Genomic DNA, 16,403 nt, shown 5'->3' on the forward strand with positions numbered 1-16,403 from the left:
AACAAAACACTATGTTTGTTTGTTTTATATTCATTGCACAAATTTCTGAATACCAGCACATGTGCGCAAGATGTTACTTTTATTAAATGCAGCAGAGCAACACGGCGTTCTGTTCCTTGAATGAATCTTTTTTTTTTTTTTTGAAAGAATCAAGTTATCCAGTGATTCAACCGTCCATTCAGATGGACTCACTCCCTGCGTCCTTATGTGTATAGCCTACTATCCAGCCTCCCCAAATAGTAGTTAAAACTACTATTACTACTTTTACAACCACTGATATCACATAAATTTTAATATTGATAGTATGCAGACTGGGACGCAGGCACTTGTTTCGTTTCTTATTGAATCAGTCGTTTTGAATTATTCAATAGATCATTTATTAAAACATGGCCTCCTATTGGCAGTTTTGCTGCCATTTATTTATCCATGACAGACCTAAACCAACCAAAAACACATTCAGCAAGGTATTTTTATTTTTATTTATTTATTTATTTTATTTTTTTTTTTACATTTATCAATATTGCTCATAATCCCCTAATTTCAGGCCCAAAAATCATTAAAATAAAATAATAGTCATTTTAATACGCCATTTCTATATTAAATGAGACGATTTAGAAAAAAATAAAAAATAAAACATAGCTATAAAAATATCAACCCATCAATATATATCATAAGAACAATGAGAGGTTTTATTTTAAAAAAGAGTAAAAGTAAAAAATAGTAGACCTTTAGTTTGTAGTGGACTTTTATTGTGAATTGCCTTCTTGAACCTTACCGACTTCCTGAACGAGGCACAACGTGGTTTTAGGAGAGAGCGCGCGACGCTAGCAGTACGTAGTAGAATATATAGATATATTTGTTTTAGCAATCTTATATTTAATCATGACAGAAGGTAAGTCATCAGAGAAGCCGGCGAAAAGCCTGCTGTCTTTGAATCCGAAGGAGGAAGCAGAGTTTCGGAAGAAGGTTCAGCAAGTAAAGAATCGTCCTAAATCGGTATGACGGCTCACCATGTGGCTCCAGTTTAACCCAGCCATCATTTATCTTCACGTTAAAAAAATGATTTAAGTTAAATTGGGTTATTTCAATTGAAGAAACCTCCTAATCCAACACTATTATACAAAACTCGCACGTTCTTTAATTTTGATATTTTATTCTCTTTAGCGTTAGTTGACTTGACTTGTTAATTATGGTTTTCCCCACAGGGTCAGTCGCTTTCTTCTGGAGTGCTCTATGTTGGACATCTGCCTCGAGGATTGTTTGAACCTCAGTTGAAATCTTACTTTCAACAGTTTGGCAAAGTCACTCGAATAAGAGTTTCTAGGAGTAAAAAGGTATAAAGTTCTTGTAGCATACTACCAGTTGGGTTATAGCTCTGTATGTATAACACAATCAGTTAATACAACATTTAAAAAAAAATATTTAGTGAAGTGGCTAAATACAAATCCTAAAGGAATTCTAATACAATGTCTACAATTGTTTGAAACTAATTTGAGACTTCTAATTGGAATTCCATAAAGATGCACAAAATCCTCATGGATTCGGATAACTTGATAAGGTTCTGTTCGGTTTGAAGAGGATTGTTAAAGAAAACTTGTTTGATCCCATTGGGGTGGCTTCCAAATATTTTCAAATAGAATTCGGTATGTTTGGGGGTATGTAATTTATCAGTGTAATGCATAGCATGAAAATGGCACAATCTGAAAATTATCTTTGGCATTTGTTGCCTTGGATAAGATAATTGTGCAGACAGTGAAGAGGTACGTTTTGCTTATTGTCAACTCTATGTTGTGCAATGAAACCAATGTGCCAACACTGAAAACACTAGTATCATATTGGTGGATAATCCCTTACTTTAAAGATTTTAATGCAGCTGTTATTAAACTCATCTTCCACAGACTGGAAGGAGCAAAGGCTATGGATTTGTGGAGTTTGAGTGTGATGAGGTGGCTAAGATTGTGGCTGAGACCATGAACAACTACCTTATCGGAGAACGGCTAATAAAGTGTGAGTTGAGAGAAAAAAAAATTAGCATGTGTATTTTCTTATGTAAAGTCTAAACATTCTTGTTTTGTCCTGTATAGGCCAAGTGATGCCACCTGAGAAGGTCCATGAAAAGCTGTTTCTAGGTTCCAAGTTAGGCTTCAAGAGACCAAAGCAGCCTGCAGTTACTCGTTACAACAAAAAGCATGCGGAAGAAGATCAGAAGAAAGTTGCTTCAAAGCTTTTAAGCAAAGAGTCTAAGCTTCGCAAGAGATTGGCGGCAAAGGGCATTGACTATGATTTTCCAGGATTTGTAAGTACTGTTATTTCTTTTTTTTTTTAATCAAAACACTTAAAATATGTGACCCAAAAATAATAATTTGCTGAAAACGTACTCGCCCTTAAGCTATTCAAGATGTGTATGTGTTTGTTTCCCTGTCTGAAAAGATCACTTTACATCACTTGCTCACCAATGTGTTCTCTGAGTATATGGGTGCCGTCAGAATGAGTTACTGCTGATACAGAAAAATGACAATAATCCTCATTACTTCAGTCCATTTAATTTCAGTCATGATTAAGCTGTTTTATCTCATATTTTGACCATCAAAAAATAAGTCTAATAACACTTCCTCCACTGGTGAACAAGGGCTGTAATGCTACATTTCTTTGAATCTGTTTCAAAGGGGAAACAAACTATCATTGATCATGGATGGTGTGAGTAAATTTCCTGCAAATTAATTTTTTTGGGTGAACTAGTTCATTGAGTTTAGTTTGACTTTTTTTTTTTTTTTTTTTTTTTTTTTTAGGCAGCTCAGATTCCAGTCAAGAAATCCCAATTAGAAGCCAATGTTTCAGTATGTAGTGAGGTAAGATTAAGTATTTCAGTACACACACACACACACACACACATATATATATATATATATATATATATATATATATATATATATATATATATATATATATATATATATATATATATATATATATATATATATATATATATATATATGCATGCATGCATATGCTTGGCACAGACTGAAAATTACCTCAGTTGTACCAATTGACTGAAGTAAGATAACTGTGCCAACAGAAAGTGGTACATATTTAGCTTATTGTCAGTCAATGTGACTCACAATGAAACCCATGTACCGACAGTTCTCATAGAAAATGACTAGGGCATGTAGTCTTATGCTACTAGTGTTTATAAGACATTTTTTTTTTTTTGCATTCAGGATGTCACTCCAGTGTGCACCCCATCAGTTTTGGAGAGGAGGAAGTCGATGAGAGTTGAGGATGAGGTTGATGTTGATGATGAAATAGTCATCAAAGCCAAATCTGCTACAGAAACCAGCGAGGATGTGGAAGATAGCAATGAAGAGTCTGATGAGGAGGAAGTTGAGGAGAATACGACATAAAAGGAGAATTCAATGACTAATAAAAAGACTTCATTCCCTGGTTTAGATGGGACACTGGACTCACTGTTTGAGCCATTTGTATGTGATTAGGTCAGTCCTCCCCTGTGGCTGGAGAAGAGGATCACACACACACACTATCCTGATTATCAGGCATCTGGTTGGAGGTGTGTTTTATGCAGATGTACAGATTACCTTTGCAGGGTACAATGTGGTTTCCCAGAAGTTGCCAAAGTCTGATTAACTACGTAATAATAAATAAAATATGCAATGTTCGTTTTAAAATGAAGCGGTAAAATGGATGTCATCGTATTTGGCGTTGTGTATTCTGTCCAGTACTATCTTCAGACATATAGGTAAAACGTGCTTAACCTGCAAAAGGGGATCAAATAAAGCTCTTTTATTGCATTTGAAAGATATTTTGATGAAAAAGTTTTTGTATAAATTGTCACTATTGAGGTTGCTTACGTTTAAGGGGTATCATGAAATAAATGGAATCAATGGAATGCCTTTCAGTATAACCACTAGATGGAGCCAGGAGTCGTTTTTCATCTTCATGCGTTTAATTACATGGCAAGCTATTTTGACATTTGGTCCGTAAATTATCCGTTTGTGTTACGAGCACAGGTTTAAAGTTTTACTTGACCCAATTTAATAATATATTTTTCAATTTGATCATATTTAATAGTCTGAAGTGCTTTTGTGTTATTTTGCTACTAGTCACTATAGCAGCTATTCTGTTACTAACGGCAAGTTGATATTTTGGTTTGTGTTGTTGCTGGTTTTATGTATATAGAATCTTAGTTTCAATTACTGTAATGACTAATATGAGTGAGTTCTGCATTGTTGAAATAGGAAAAAATGAAACGACAATAACAGAAGGTTTAAAATATACAGTTTAAATGCATATTTTAGTCAGTTCTAGTAGTAATAAGCAGTGTTTGCTAGCTAGTTGAAAAAAGATATTCGCTATTTTTTTTACTTGCTAGCAATTAAAATCAAAATAGTCGGTGTTAGTTTTTAGAAATCAATGTTGAAATAGCCTGCCATAAAGGTTCATTGTTTTAGCTACACAAGGAAAAATGACCATGTGGCAGCGGGACAGAGGAAAACCAGAGCATTTCTAATATGCGGCTGTAAACAAAATATCTGTACGCTATTGTGTGGAAAATCATTCCAAATATCAGAGCAAATATTGGCAATTACAAAGGTAAGTTGAAGGTGGAGAAATGACTCGCATACTGTGCATACATAATAAAGGGGTACAATCTGGCCGTTATGGCTAGCAGTCATAATGAGATAAAAAGAAACATGTTTGTCATAGAGAAGCGTTTGTATCAAATCTGTAAGCGGATTTTACATTAAATCAGTAATAGAGCAGAGGTGTTTAGCGCATGCGCATTCCGGCTCCATCATTGTGTCTACAGGAGCAGCACTAGAGAGACAAACCTCGTTTACCTTTAATAACCCAACCCGTGTCATTTCACACAGAAACCACCGCTAAATTCGGCAGAGTGAGTATATAACCTATTATTTCAACCAAGCTTGTTGTTTACATGTACCGGTTTAGTGTAAATCGCCGGAGTTTTGACAGTTTATTCGTTCGGCTAGTGAGAGCTAGCATAACCGGCTAGATGATCAATGAAAAAGAAACAAATTCATCAAGCTATGGTCTGAAAACGGTGGGCAATTAAATACTGATTAGGATTTCATCACGAGGGGCATGCTATTCGACTTGTTAACGTTTATAAAAGACAATTAGATCTTTTAAAGCCTGGACTCCGGAGTAAAGCATCTAATTTAGGGTGAATGACAGATACTACGTGCGCGTCAATGTAAATACATTACAATGATGCACATGTAGGACCTGTCATTCACTTCGAAACGGCCTTTTGTTTTATTTAATTTGTTTTATGTAGCACATACAATGATTCTGCTTTGAATTATAATCAGATTTCCGCCAAGTGCTGGTTATTTCATGACCGTTTTAACTTATGTCCAGACGGGTTAGCTTATTTATTAGTTATCTAATGCTTAAACACTAAAGAGTTGAATTAAGCTGTAATTGGTGGCCTGTAATGTGTGGCTTGAGGGAGGCACAGGTAAATTACGCTTGACATCATTGAATTATCATGTTGTGTGTGTGTGTGTGTGTGTGTGTTTTACATTAAGGTGACATCACAGTTCATAAATGATGAGCTCCTGTTTCTGATCTATGAAGAATTAGGAGACTAGGCAAGGTCTCCTCCCACCATTGTGTAGCTGGAAATGTGAAGCACAGGCACAGACTTGTAATGTAAACTAAGCAAAAACAAAACCACTTGTGACAGTGAAGACAGAAAACACAAATACAGTGAGGACCAAATGTCTGCGATTGCCAGTAAATCTTTTTTTTCTATTTTGCATTTTTCAAAATTTTACCATAATAATATCCGTACATTAATTTGCATGGAAAAGGTAGTTTTCTTTAGATTTGTTTAAATTTGTTTACAATTGATTAGATGAGCTGCGTGAACTAGTTTGTGCAAAACCTAATGATCCATTTTATTTGACAGTGTTATAAAGAGTATCTTAAATCTCTTTTATTTTACTTTGAAAATGTACTTACTTTTGAAATGTAATCTTTATTAATGCTATTGTATTTATTGAACATTATTTTGGGAATGTTCAATATCTTTAAGTCTCTCACTTTCATTTTGTTCTCCACTGTACACACACACACGCACACACACACGCACACACACACGCACACACACGCACACACACACACACACACACACACACACACACACACACACCCACCCACCCACCCACCCACACCTCAGTGACCAGTACATTTATCATTTTAAATGTTCTGCTTTGATCAATGGACAACGTATATTTTCCTTTCAGAAATATTGTCCGGGCATCAGGTAATCTGCTTATCAGAGTAATACACTTTGCGGTGACCAACTGTGAGTGCAGCCAGATTATTCCCATGATGCTTTAGCAGATTTTTGTCTCAATGCACTTGGGAGGCAAGTATCCTGGTGATGGCATTACTGCTGAGTAACACAGTCAGGTCTTTATGTTACCTAGTAGTTTAGTAGTGGTATAGATTGCTGTTGCGGTGCTTTGATGGTGTTTTTTTCCCTTTTTTTTTTTGTTAAACATCAAATGGGTTTTAAAATGACGGGCTAATTTAATTTTAAGGTGAATTACTCATTTAATATGAGTGGAATTCCTCTCTTGTTGTATCCCACAAAGCCGCGCAGCTGATGTGTGGTCAGCAAATAAATAGTTAAGAGAATGCAGGCCGGACTTTGAGTTATGTCACCATCAAAGGGCTTTTCTGCTTTTCTCGTAAGTGGCTGCTGATCTGAGCTGACAAAAATGCAGGTCCAGCCGTACAGGCATTTGATATCCAGAGGTGGTACTCGGCTAACAGCTCTTTTTTTTTTCTCATCCTTAGCAGGGAGGACCTCCGAATTATGAAGCAATGCTCCGCCAGACCCTCTCTCTCCTGCTCTAGTTACCACAACTCCTGCTGCTCCACCGCAACCAAGAGCGCTTCTGCCGCTGCTAGTGGTTTGGCTGCCTCCTAAAGGGACAAAAAGGAGAGTTTGCAGTCCTCATCAGCTGTTGTCTAGTCACATATGGTGCATCGTTTGCATTCCCGAGTCGACATCCCTACCGCTCAGCTTCTTGCCAGCCTGTGGCACTCATAGTGTTCATCAACACAGGATATTAATAAGCGTGTGCTCTTATTTTGCCTGGATAGCACACGCTAAAGACCTATTTTTTTCCCTTTTTTCCTCTCCACTGCCACACGGGTGGTGGCAGGACATCATAGACCATGGAGCCCAATATGGAGTACTGTCTGACCCAGGTTCTACAGAAGGATGTGGCCCGCAGGTTGCAGATGGGTCCGGAGCTCATCGACTACATCACAGATGCTGACAAGTGTCACGACCTGGAGAGTGACCAGACTGCGCTGGATAAAATGGTGGACGGTATCGCCACCTCTTGGGTTAACTCCAGCAACTTCAAGGTAAGACGTTTTTTAACATTTAGATACTTAATCATAATTTTCTGCAGGTTTGATGGCAGTAAAGGGTGCAGGGTGGTGTTTCAATTGGATTGTGTATCATGGGTTATAAAGCAAGGGCTTTCTTTTGGAATTCTCCTTCAGGCAGTTGTCTGGCATAGAATTGAGGGCCTAAATCGATCCCTTGAGCGAAACAGAGCAGGCTTTTGAGGTTACTGGAACATTTACAGCCCTTCATGTTGACATATTTCAAGATCAGACACAACGAGAGACTTCACAACGCGTCCACGTCTTTAAATGATGATTAAGGCATTCATTCACCCATAAATGGAAATTTAGTCATCATTTATTCAGCCTCATGTTGTTTCAAACCTGTATGGCTGACTTCTGTTTAAAAATGATAGTTTAGTTAAATGCCTATGTTTTCTGTGTAGTTACATCTAATGCAAAGAGGTTTCCGTAGTTCCTCATGGAAGAAAGGACGGCATTTTGGATTTAAAGTGACGATCAGGAAAAAAACAAAATTATTTGGTGAAATTGGTCTTTAAAGCTGTAGATGATAGGCTAATTGTTGAAATTCATTTTTGTTCTGATCTTGTGCTTGAAGAATTCAAACAGATTAAATTACATTACTAACCATAATCTTGTTATTATTTTTATACATGATTATTTATGCAATAGGCGTCTTATATTGAATGCTGTCTACAGTAGACACTTAAGTACGCTGTAGGGTGAAATAAGATGGCTTATACTGAATTACTGGTTTCATGTCCTAGAATATCAAACGCTAGCACTGGCAATTAATGGAGATAAAATGTTTAATTGGAGTCATGCCAAAAATCCTCTTAAGTAACGTCCATGTGAGGTTTGTATTTCAAATATTTCTCCTTGAACTTATAGCATTGCAGTGCTGAGTCAGAGCCGTCCGACTATTTTTTTTTTTTTTCTGCGTATGTTTTGCTGATTGCGGTGTATTATTTTGACAGTGTTCAGAGCCTGTTTATCTTTGATGTCACTTCCTTTTGCAACTTGTAAACAGAGTAGCAGTTATACCAAACGGTTAGCATCCTGAAGTTCATCTTTCTTGTGTTTTGTATACGTTTTAATGCTGTGACATCATGAATGTAGTGTAAATTCTTCTCGTTGCCTGACGCTGAAAGCCAGAGGTCAGCTCAACGTTAGATTGAACGACAATAGAATCACATTTTTCACGACCTCATTTGAACCCATCTGAAGGATGATTCTTTCATAAACTCTCATGTTTCAGCCAGTTGCTGTGTGATTCCATGAATGGGTAATATTTCATTGCAACCATTAGGACTATGTGATCTGACATGTTGACTCTGTTTATCGTTTTTTTTATGTAATTTAAAATGTATCCACTAATGTTATTTATTATTATTATTAGTCTGTATTTTCTTAATTATTTTTCACACTTCATTTGAACCAAACAGACACTAACAAAGTAGATTAAAATGTGCAAATGTAATAAATAAATAAATTTAACCCCAGCTGAAAGTAATAAAAGCATGTTTTCCACTGAACAGACTAACAGATTTTATATATATATATATATATATATATATATATATATATATATATATATATATATATATCTCACAATGATTATATGATGATTGTTGGATATAAATCACCTTACTATTTTCTTAGTAATGCTAGGAGGGTTATTTCAGGAAACTGATTTTCAATGTCAGGTTTTGCTGCATGTCAGTAAATACTTGCTTGCATCTGCTAGAGAACAAATAAATTTGCTCGTGCCGCATTTTATTCACAAGCACCAGTCTTGACAGAGACGGAAATTGATGTTGGGAGTAATGTGGAAAGTATTTGGGCAGGGTTTGGGTGAGGTTGGCTCTTCACATGTGACGTGTTCGTATCAGTAAACAGTTTGGTCTTTGAAGTAGTGCTGACTCAGTTACTCTACAGGCTTTGACAGCCTTGGTGTTGGTTGTAGTAAAACAGAATCGATTATCTGACTCTTCTAGAAGTTGCGTATTCTTATTACTTTGTGGTTTGTACACTATAGAAAACTTTGTCCTGTTGTGGTCGTTCCTTCACATTTCTGATAAGTAAATTAAAAGTGTTTGTGGTTCTAATAGTGTTGCTGTACATCTTAAAACTTTGTGCCTTATCAAAGAGTAAATCATGTACTGACGAGTTGGCACCACAGTGCCGTTTATGTGATCATTAATTCTGTCTAGACCTTCAATCCAAAGGACCTGTTTAGCTAGTAAATGACAAAATACTGTCGACCCTCTTTTACTTTGCAGAATCTAGATGCATTTGTTTTGGCAAAGTCTCTAGATGTTGCCTATAAATCAACTGTCTATTCATCTTAAATCGAGCATCCTGCCCGTTGTTATTTACTGAGGTGTAATTAAAGGCACTCTTAACCGGTGGTTTATCAAAATTCAGAATTTAAAAATTCTCTTTCAGTTTATAAAGAATTTGTATTGAATTGGCCACACCCCACTGGATGATGTATTGGAATTTGAATAGGAAGGACAGAAAAAGTGATTTAATGTATTGCAATTTAGCAAGTTGAATGTAACTTCTTTTGTTTAACTAAACCAGAGCAAGTTTAATATTAATGTTGACTAATTATACCTATCTATTGCTAAAAAAGAGGGAATATATTGTTTTACACCTGCGCGATCATCAAAAGAGTTTTATTTTTATTTTTTTTTACCATAAGACAAAATGTTTTCAGATTACTTTATAGAAATAAAAATGTTCCATATTTTATTCATTCTATGCTTTATTATGCTGAATAGTGAGGTATTAATCAACTATAAGCAGTGCTAAATTATTGACAACTTTTATAAAAGTGATTGAAAATAAACGACACATGTTGTTTATGTGTAAATCGTACAGAAATATTTAATTTTGTTGTGGCAAAGAAAAACTATTATTTAGGCCTTCCTTTCTTTGCATTTCTTTACATTTTTATTCCGCTTGCATTTGAGTTACAGTACCTCTCTTCAGGTAACTCAAATACAGTAACTCAATTCAAATGTATGCATTCTGAGGTAAAATGAAATGCACAATAAGGCTTGATATCAGTCACACAGTCCTGTGAATATATGTAAAATAAATTGTAGCAAACCCCTCAAGTTGCTTAAGAACAGCAGAACATTCTGTCTTTAAGCAGCTTAGAGAGGAAGTGTGTCTGACTGGGAAGAGAGAGGAAAATGGAGGGGGTAGATAAGGAAGGCAAGAAACTGTCTTTTTTTTCATGAGCTGATGTAAGCCCTGTGTCCTTTGTACCACCCTTGACTCCATAAAAGTAGGGGGGTAAAAAGCAACTGTTGTATATGGCACCTCCCTTTATTGTTAAGTGGTGTGTTTTGCTTCCGAAGTTGAACAAAAACATTTTATATTTTTCTGTCTTTTCACTGTTTTCTGTATTTTTAAAAAAAAAAAAAATGTAATTGGGAAAACTTCTAGGCTGTTTAGTGGTTGAAAATTAGCCTAGATCTTAAAATCCCTAGGAGCTTGACCACATTTAGTTCATATACATGCCTACATTTCCTAGAAGCTTTAGTTGATCCATAGAGAACGTAGCTGTATATGGTTTCTTAGAGCAAGGCTTGTGATACTGTAGGGAGATGCAGCCCTGATCTTATTGTGAACGATTCATCCGTGCACATTATTCCAGAGGAAAACTATAGAAACCACTTTTCCCGATTAAATCAATTCCCAGCAGATTAAAAAGTCCCACCCTGCATTCTTACTCATTCAATATCCCTTTCATTCTGAAATGTCACACAACAAAAATGGAATTGGATCGGAAGTGTGTACACAACTGGACAGCTAATGCTTCTAAAAAAACAAGAACTTGCAAAATATTAAAATCAACATCAAAGAGACATGATAAAATCGTGAATCGTGATATTTCTGAAATAAAAATGTGACTTGGTATTTGTACCATATCGCCCACTCTTTCAGGAAACTGTTTAACTAGCTTTGCCATGTGTTCACAATATGTCCGTGTTAGTTAAACATTTATCAGCATCATGTTTTGTTTTTAACCGCTGTACTGGAGAATGTTGCCTGTTGTCATTTGAGCAAGGCTCAAAGTTTAGTAGGCCGCACAACCTCTTGTAATGTTTGTTTAGTTAGTGTGCGCTGGAATGTCGGTGAAGTCATCCTATATTTGGTCGGACCCTGCACATTATGTCATCTTGCTTCAGCTTATGCTAGAATGAATTCAGGAGAAGAAGAAAAAACGTACATAGGATAAGAATCCAATCGTGTTAAAATGCTTGTCCATGTTAATTTTTTATTTGGTATTGCTCACATTTCCTCTTAAAACAGTTGATATTTTTAGTAACATTTTTGTGGCTCATAAATATTTGATTGATATGTGGCAAGGCTAATAATTGACCATTTTGAGCATTGATAACGAATTGATTAGCTGTTGTGTAAGATGCATTACAGTCAGTAAGATTTTAACAAATGATTGCTTTTGTTTTTAAAAAACTTGCTGCACATTTGAGCAGCAGTAAGTGTCCATTTTATTTGAAAAATTTTGTGTATAATTTATTTGCATTCATTAAATTGGTTTATTGACCCAAAATAAAAGTTCTATCATCATTTACTCACTCATTTTTGGGTGAACTATATTTTTAAATTGTACGACATTAACTTTATATCGACTATCAGCGCCCTTTCTCTGCTTGAACACTATACATAACATACATATAATGCTAGATTTCAGTAGATAGTTAGAAGTGAATATAAGAATTATTTAAATGGCAGTACACCCAACAGCTAATCATCTCTTCACTGTCACTTTCATCTGTTCTGTTTTCATCTCTTTTTTTTCATGACTTTTCTGTCCTGTCAGTTTGCATTATTCAAGCTCCCGTAGTCTGTCTCTGTGTCTCCTGACCTTACTCTATCACTCCATCCTCTGTTTTTTAACACCACAGCACTGCCGACTCTTCAATCCTCAGCTGCGGCTGATTTCCCCCCCCCCTCGCTGCAGTGTGCTAGCTAGCACGTGTGGCCCACTTGCCTGTCGCTGAACGGCGTGTGATGTGCACGGAGCCAGGCTGGCGGCAGGAGAGCGCCATGATGTTGTTGACGCAGGGGGTGACGGGATACCGGAGTACAGTGGGAGAACGGTTGCATGCAGAGAGCGGCTGCTGTAGTCTATCTTTCTTAAGCTACTAAAGCTTCCGGAAGACGAGACTCTGATTTAGTTGGCAACGTTCCACCTCTGTCTCCGTGCCCAGCTGTTGCCCTCCCTTCTCCTCTCTCATCAAACCCCTGCAGCTTTTAACCTCTCAAATATTTATTGCTAAAATCATTAGAGAGTTTTGGTACGAGTGGCCTTTTATCTTCTACCACATGCGTTTCAGTTAAGGTCAAAAATTAATTTCCTTAACTTTCTTCATTATCAGTTTTGGATTGATGGAACTAGATCAGTTCTTTTTAGTTCTCTGACCATCCAACTGTGTTTTGCATAGTTTTTTTTAATGTGTATCTTGTATATTTTATTTTATTTAGTTTTATTCGGATTTTGCTGCATACTTTACAAAACTGTGAAAATCATTTTATTCTGCATTTTATTGCATACTTGTACATATACAGTTGAACAACATCCTGCAAAGATCTTGTGAATTCACTCCTTTCTTGTTTTTTTTAATGACATTGCATTAAATGTGCTGTTCCACTGCCTGAGCATGAACAGAGCAGCCTGTGGTTTTATGTACGGCTGTATTGTAACTAAATAGTGGGGGAAATGGCGCAATCTTTTTATGTAGCCCATCTCTTTGACCTTGTGCTTTTGTCAGTCTTACTCAATGAGTGCTTTCTGTCCTCTGAATAGACCTATGTGCTTGTATGACATAATATTAATAGCTCATCATGTGCCATTGTTTGTGTTGAAAACTTACAGTGTTGAAAAATACAGTTGTGAGCTTCAGATCATGTTAAGACATGATAGTCATTATTCAAGATCAATGAATGGGATTTAAAATCATTTTTCTCCCACAGATGTATAATCACCTAGATTTAGTTCATTTGTGCATAATTGTGTAAGTCCTCACGTTTTGCTTGTTAGTTATATAAGCATAGGGTTAGTTATGAATGCCATATCATCTTTTATGATTACTTATTTGTATACTGTACATGCGCACACACACACACACACGCACACAAGAGAATACTTTTATTAGCCTGTTCCTTTATGTGTGTGTATATATTTAATTGCAGGACATAAGGAACATTGATCATTTATATTGATTTCAGTGTTATCAAGTCAACAATTAGGGTCAGAGATGCACTTGTCAATAATAAATATGTGCACAACAACAGTTCTGTCCATTTCTGTAGAATCAAGATGTTTTACCAGTTTCCATTTGTGCGTTTTTATATCCTGTTTCAGACAATTATGTTTAAAAAGATTGTTTTGCCTTAGATTTCAAACCCTTCAAAATTCTGTTGGTGTGTTTGAGCTGTATTTCTTCCTAATTCTGTCCTTTTCTTTCTTTCTCTTTTTCTGTATCACTCTGCTCAACTCTCTCTCGGTCTTCTTTCTGCCATTGTGCTCTATCAATGCTTCCATTATGAAGAGGCATCTAATGAAGTGTGTTGGTGCTGAACTGCCGCACTAAACCTACTTGCATACCATCAATGGTTTGCTTTCAGAATCTGAAACTTCTGTTGAACCATCAACACATTTAAAGCGTCCGTTTGTTTGTTCAGTTAGCGTTTCATTCAGTTCACCATTAGACAAAAGTAACTATATTTCATAGAAGGTGCCATACAAACATTTGAAGTCTGTGCCAAGAACAGCAGTCTGTCAAATTCTGTAAATGTTTCAGCTTGTACACATTGCTGGAAAAACAATAGACTGTTTGTGTTGAAAAGAATAGTCCACCAGGAATGACAATTCTGTCATCATTTACTATTCCAAACCTGTATGTATGCGTTTCAGCTGTGAAACACTGAAGATTATATTTTGATGCCCATTGACTTCCAAGGTTGTATTTTTCAAATTAAAATCATTGTATGATAATTATAAATAGTTAAATTATGCTAAGAATATGCCTTTTCTCTTCTTTTTTTCTCTTCAGTGGTAACACCGATAAAGTTTAAATTGAGTTTTACCTCTTACATATTTAGTTGCTTTGTTAAACTATCGTGAAACAGCACTTTGCCAGTCTTCGAGATAGTAGTGGTTTGGATCACAGTATGGCGTTTTTCAAACAACCCCCATCACAGCAGGACAACCAGTGTGTTATCAGCTCATCCAGCCTTATGAAGAAAACAGAGCCGTACTTCACGCCCATATAGAGTCTAGCCCTCTGTACAGCTGATCTGATCGCTGAGCATAACGCACGTCTTTGTTGTTGTGCAGACATCTCTTTGTCAGTCTTACTTGAGCTGTGAGATGGAATGGATGTGGCAGAGGTGCTGATATGGACGTGAGGGGAGGGAGTGTCAAGAGCTGTTAATTCAGCTGTACTTCAATAGCACAAATGACTACAGCACTTAAGCTGCAACATAGTGATAACCGCAGTCTCCTGTTCTGTCCAATTGTTAGTAATTCTTTTCTTTTGTAGCTACAGGATCTTGGTCTCTCCCAAGGTCACCTGTAGTTAAGCTGTCTGTTACTGTTCCTTAGGGTCTTTGTGTTTTGTTTGCAGCTTGTGCATTAGTATGTTTGTCCTGTTTGATCCTGATTATTGTGTTTTCCCATTGTGTGTGTGTGCCCTTGGACAGCAAATAGCGACTGATTTGCCTTCAACTGAAATGCTCAAACAGGAGATCCTTTTAAAGTTTTATGTCTGCATTTATTTAATCAGAAATTCTGTTTAAATGTAATTTCACATAGTTTTACATGGTATTATAAAAATGTAAAAAACACTATGTAAAAAACACTTTAAAATTGTTTTGGTGGAAGTAAAGCTAAATTTTTAGCAGCCATTACTCCAGTCTTTAGTGTCCAGTGATCCTTCAGAAATCATTGGGATGTGTTGATTTGGTGCTCAAAAGACATATGTTATTAATAATGTTGAAAACAGTTCTGCTGCATAATGTTTTTGTGGAAAGCTAACTACATATTTCCCAGGATTGTTGAAATTGATTGAAAATAGAATTCATTTTTAAACATTTTTAACTCGCTTGGTATAAAAATCTTTACTATAATTTTAAGCAATTTAATTTATTAGTTTCTTTCCATAAAAATCTATCAATAAATAAATAAAGCACTGACCCTAAAATGGCAGTTTTCAAGATTCTTTGAATAGAAAAATCTAAACTTTTTTTTTTAAATTTCCCCCAAATACTACAAAAAAAAAAAAAAATCATACTGGGTTAAATCAGTAGGTTATACTTTTATGTGTTAAAAAATATATTTCATAAATTTATTAATTATATATATATGCACACACACACTGCATTATTTTGTTAGACTATTTTCACTCCCTTCTTGAGCCTGTGAGTGTTTAGACAGATGTATCTATTCTTCTTTTGCATATGTGCTACTGGTCTGTTTTGTCATTTACTTCTATGCTACTTGTCTACGGTCTTAATCTTTTGCTGAGCCGCCATCACTCTCACTGCTGAAGTATTCAAAGTTGTTTTAATTAAAGAGGCAATCTAAAAATGGAGAGATGTTTACGTCCATGCCATGCCTTTTTACCAATATTTGAACGGACCACACACTTGCTTTGGACACCCCAGCAACTTGATGGATTAGACAAAGTTGCCTTTGAAACACACACACACACACACACACTACACTCATGCACACTCAGCTGACTTCAGATTTCCTGCGCTGGTCAGCACCTGCTGTCGCGAAAGCGGCATGTGTGTGTTTGATAAGAGGAAATGCTCTTTGCCGGATATCAGCTGTAGTTGTTCTGCCTGCGTCAGGTTTCTGTTTAGTTGGCAAGGATTGTCCACATTCCTTTCTCGCTGTGTCAAGAACAGCCCCCGCTTCG

The 16,403-nt window shown here is 36.2% G+C and overlaps 2 protein-coding genes and 2 non-coding genes across 22 annotated transcripts in view; all 4 read left to right on the forward strand.

Annotated features, from left to right (window-relative positions):
* Window positions 1-771: 771 nt before the first annotated feature.
* nifk (nucleolar protein interacting with the FHA domain of MKI67) lies at window positions 772-3,925 on the forward strand. Its single transcript, XM_043248059.1, has 6 exons — window positions 772-996; window positions 1,206-1,334; window positions 1,899-2,007; window positions 2,085-2,296; window positions 2,790-2,849; window positions 3,219-3,925. Exons 1-6 carry the CDS (start codon window positions 883-885, stop codon window positions 3,399-3,401), a joined length of 807 nt encoding a protein of 268 aa, XP_043103994.1. The 5' UTR covers window positions 772-882; the 3' UTR covers window positions 3,402-3,925.
* Window positions 1,696-1,818, forward strand: LOC122352186. Its single transcript, XR_006251864.1, has one exon. It is a non-coding gene; the product is annotated as a small nucleolar RNA ACA64 (small nucleolar RNA).
* LOC122352188 lies at window positions 3,017-3,143 on the forward strand. The gene has a single exon (XR_006251866.1). It is a non-coding gene; the product is annotated as a small nucleolar RNA ACA64 (small nucleolar RNA).
* Window positions 3,926-4,471: 546 nt separating the features above from the next.
* The window catches only part of clasp1a (cytoplasmic linker associated protein 1a), a 60,993-nt gene continuing 49,061 nt past the window's right edge, over window positions 4,472-16,403 (forward strand). For 9 of the 19 annotated variants that reach the window (XM_043249625.1, XM_043249623.1, XM_043249621.1 and 6 more), the window contains exons 1-2: window positions 4,473-4,608; window positions 6,850-7,428. In XM_043249625.1, the coding sequence (XP_043105560.1) occupies window positions 7,234-7,428 (195 nt within the window). In that variant the 5' untranslated portion in view covers window positions 4,473-4,608; window positions 6,850-7,233. Of the gene's footprint in view, window positions 4,609-4,794; window positions 4,913-5,570; window positions 5,779-6,849; window positions 7,429-16,403 lie in introns of those variants that run through there. The other 10 variants (XM_043249634.1, XM_043249628.1, XM_043249633.1 and 7 more) reach the window with 6 other exon arrangements.

This window comes from Puntigrus tetrazona, chromosome 9, assembly GCF_018831695.1.
Source record: "Puntigrus tetrazona isolate hp1 chromosome 9, ASM1883169v1, whole genome shotgun sequence".
NCBI lineage: Eukaryota > Metazoa > Chordata > Actinopteri > Cypriniformes > Cyprinidae > Puntigrus > Puntigrus tetrazona.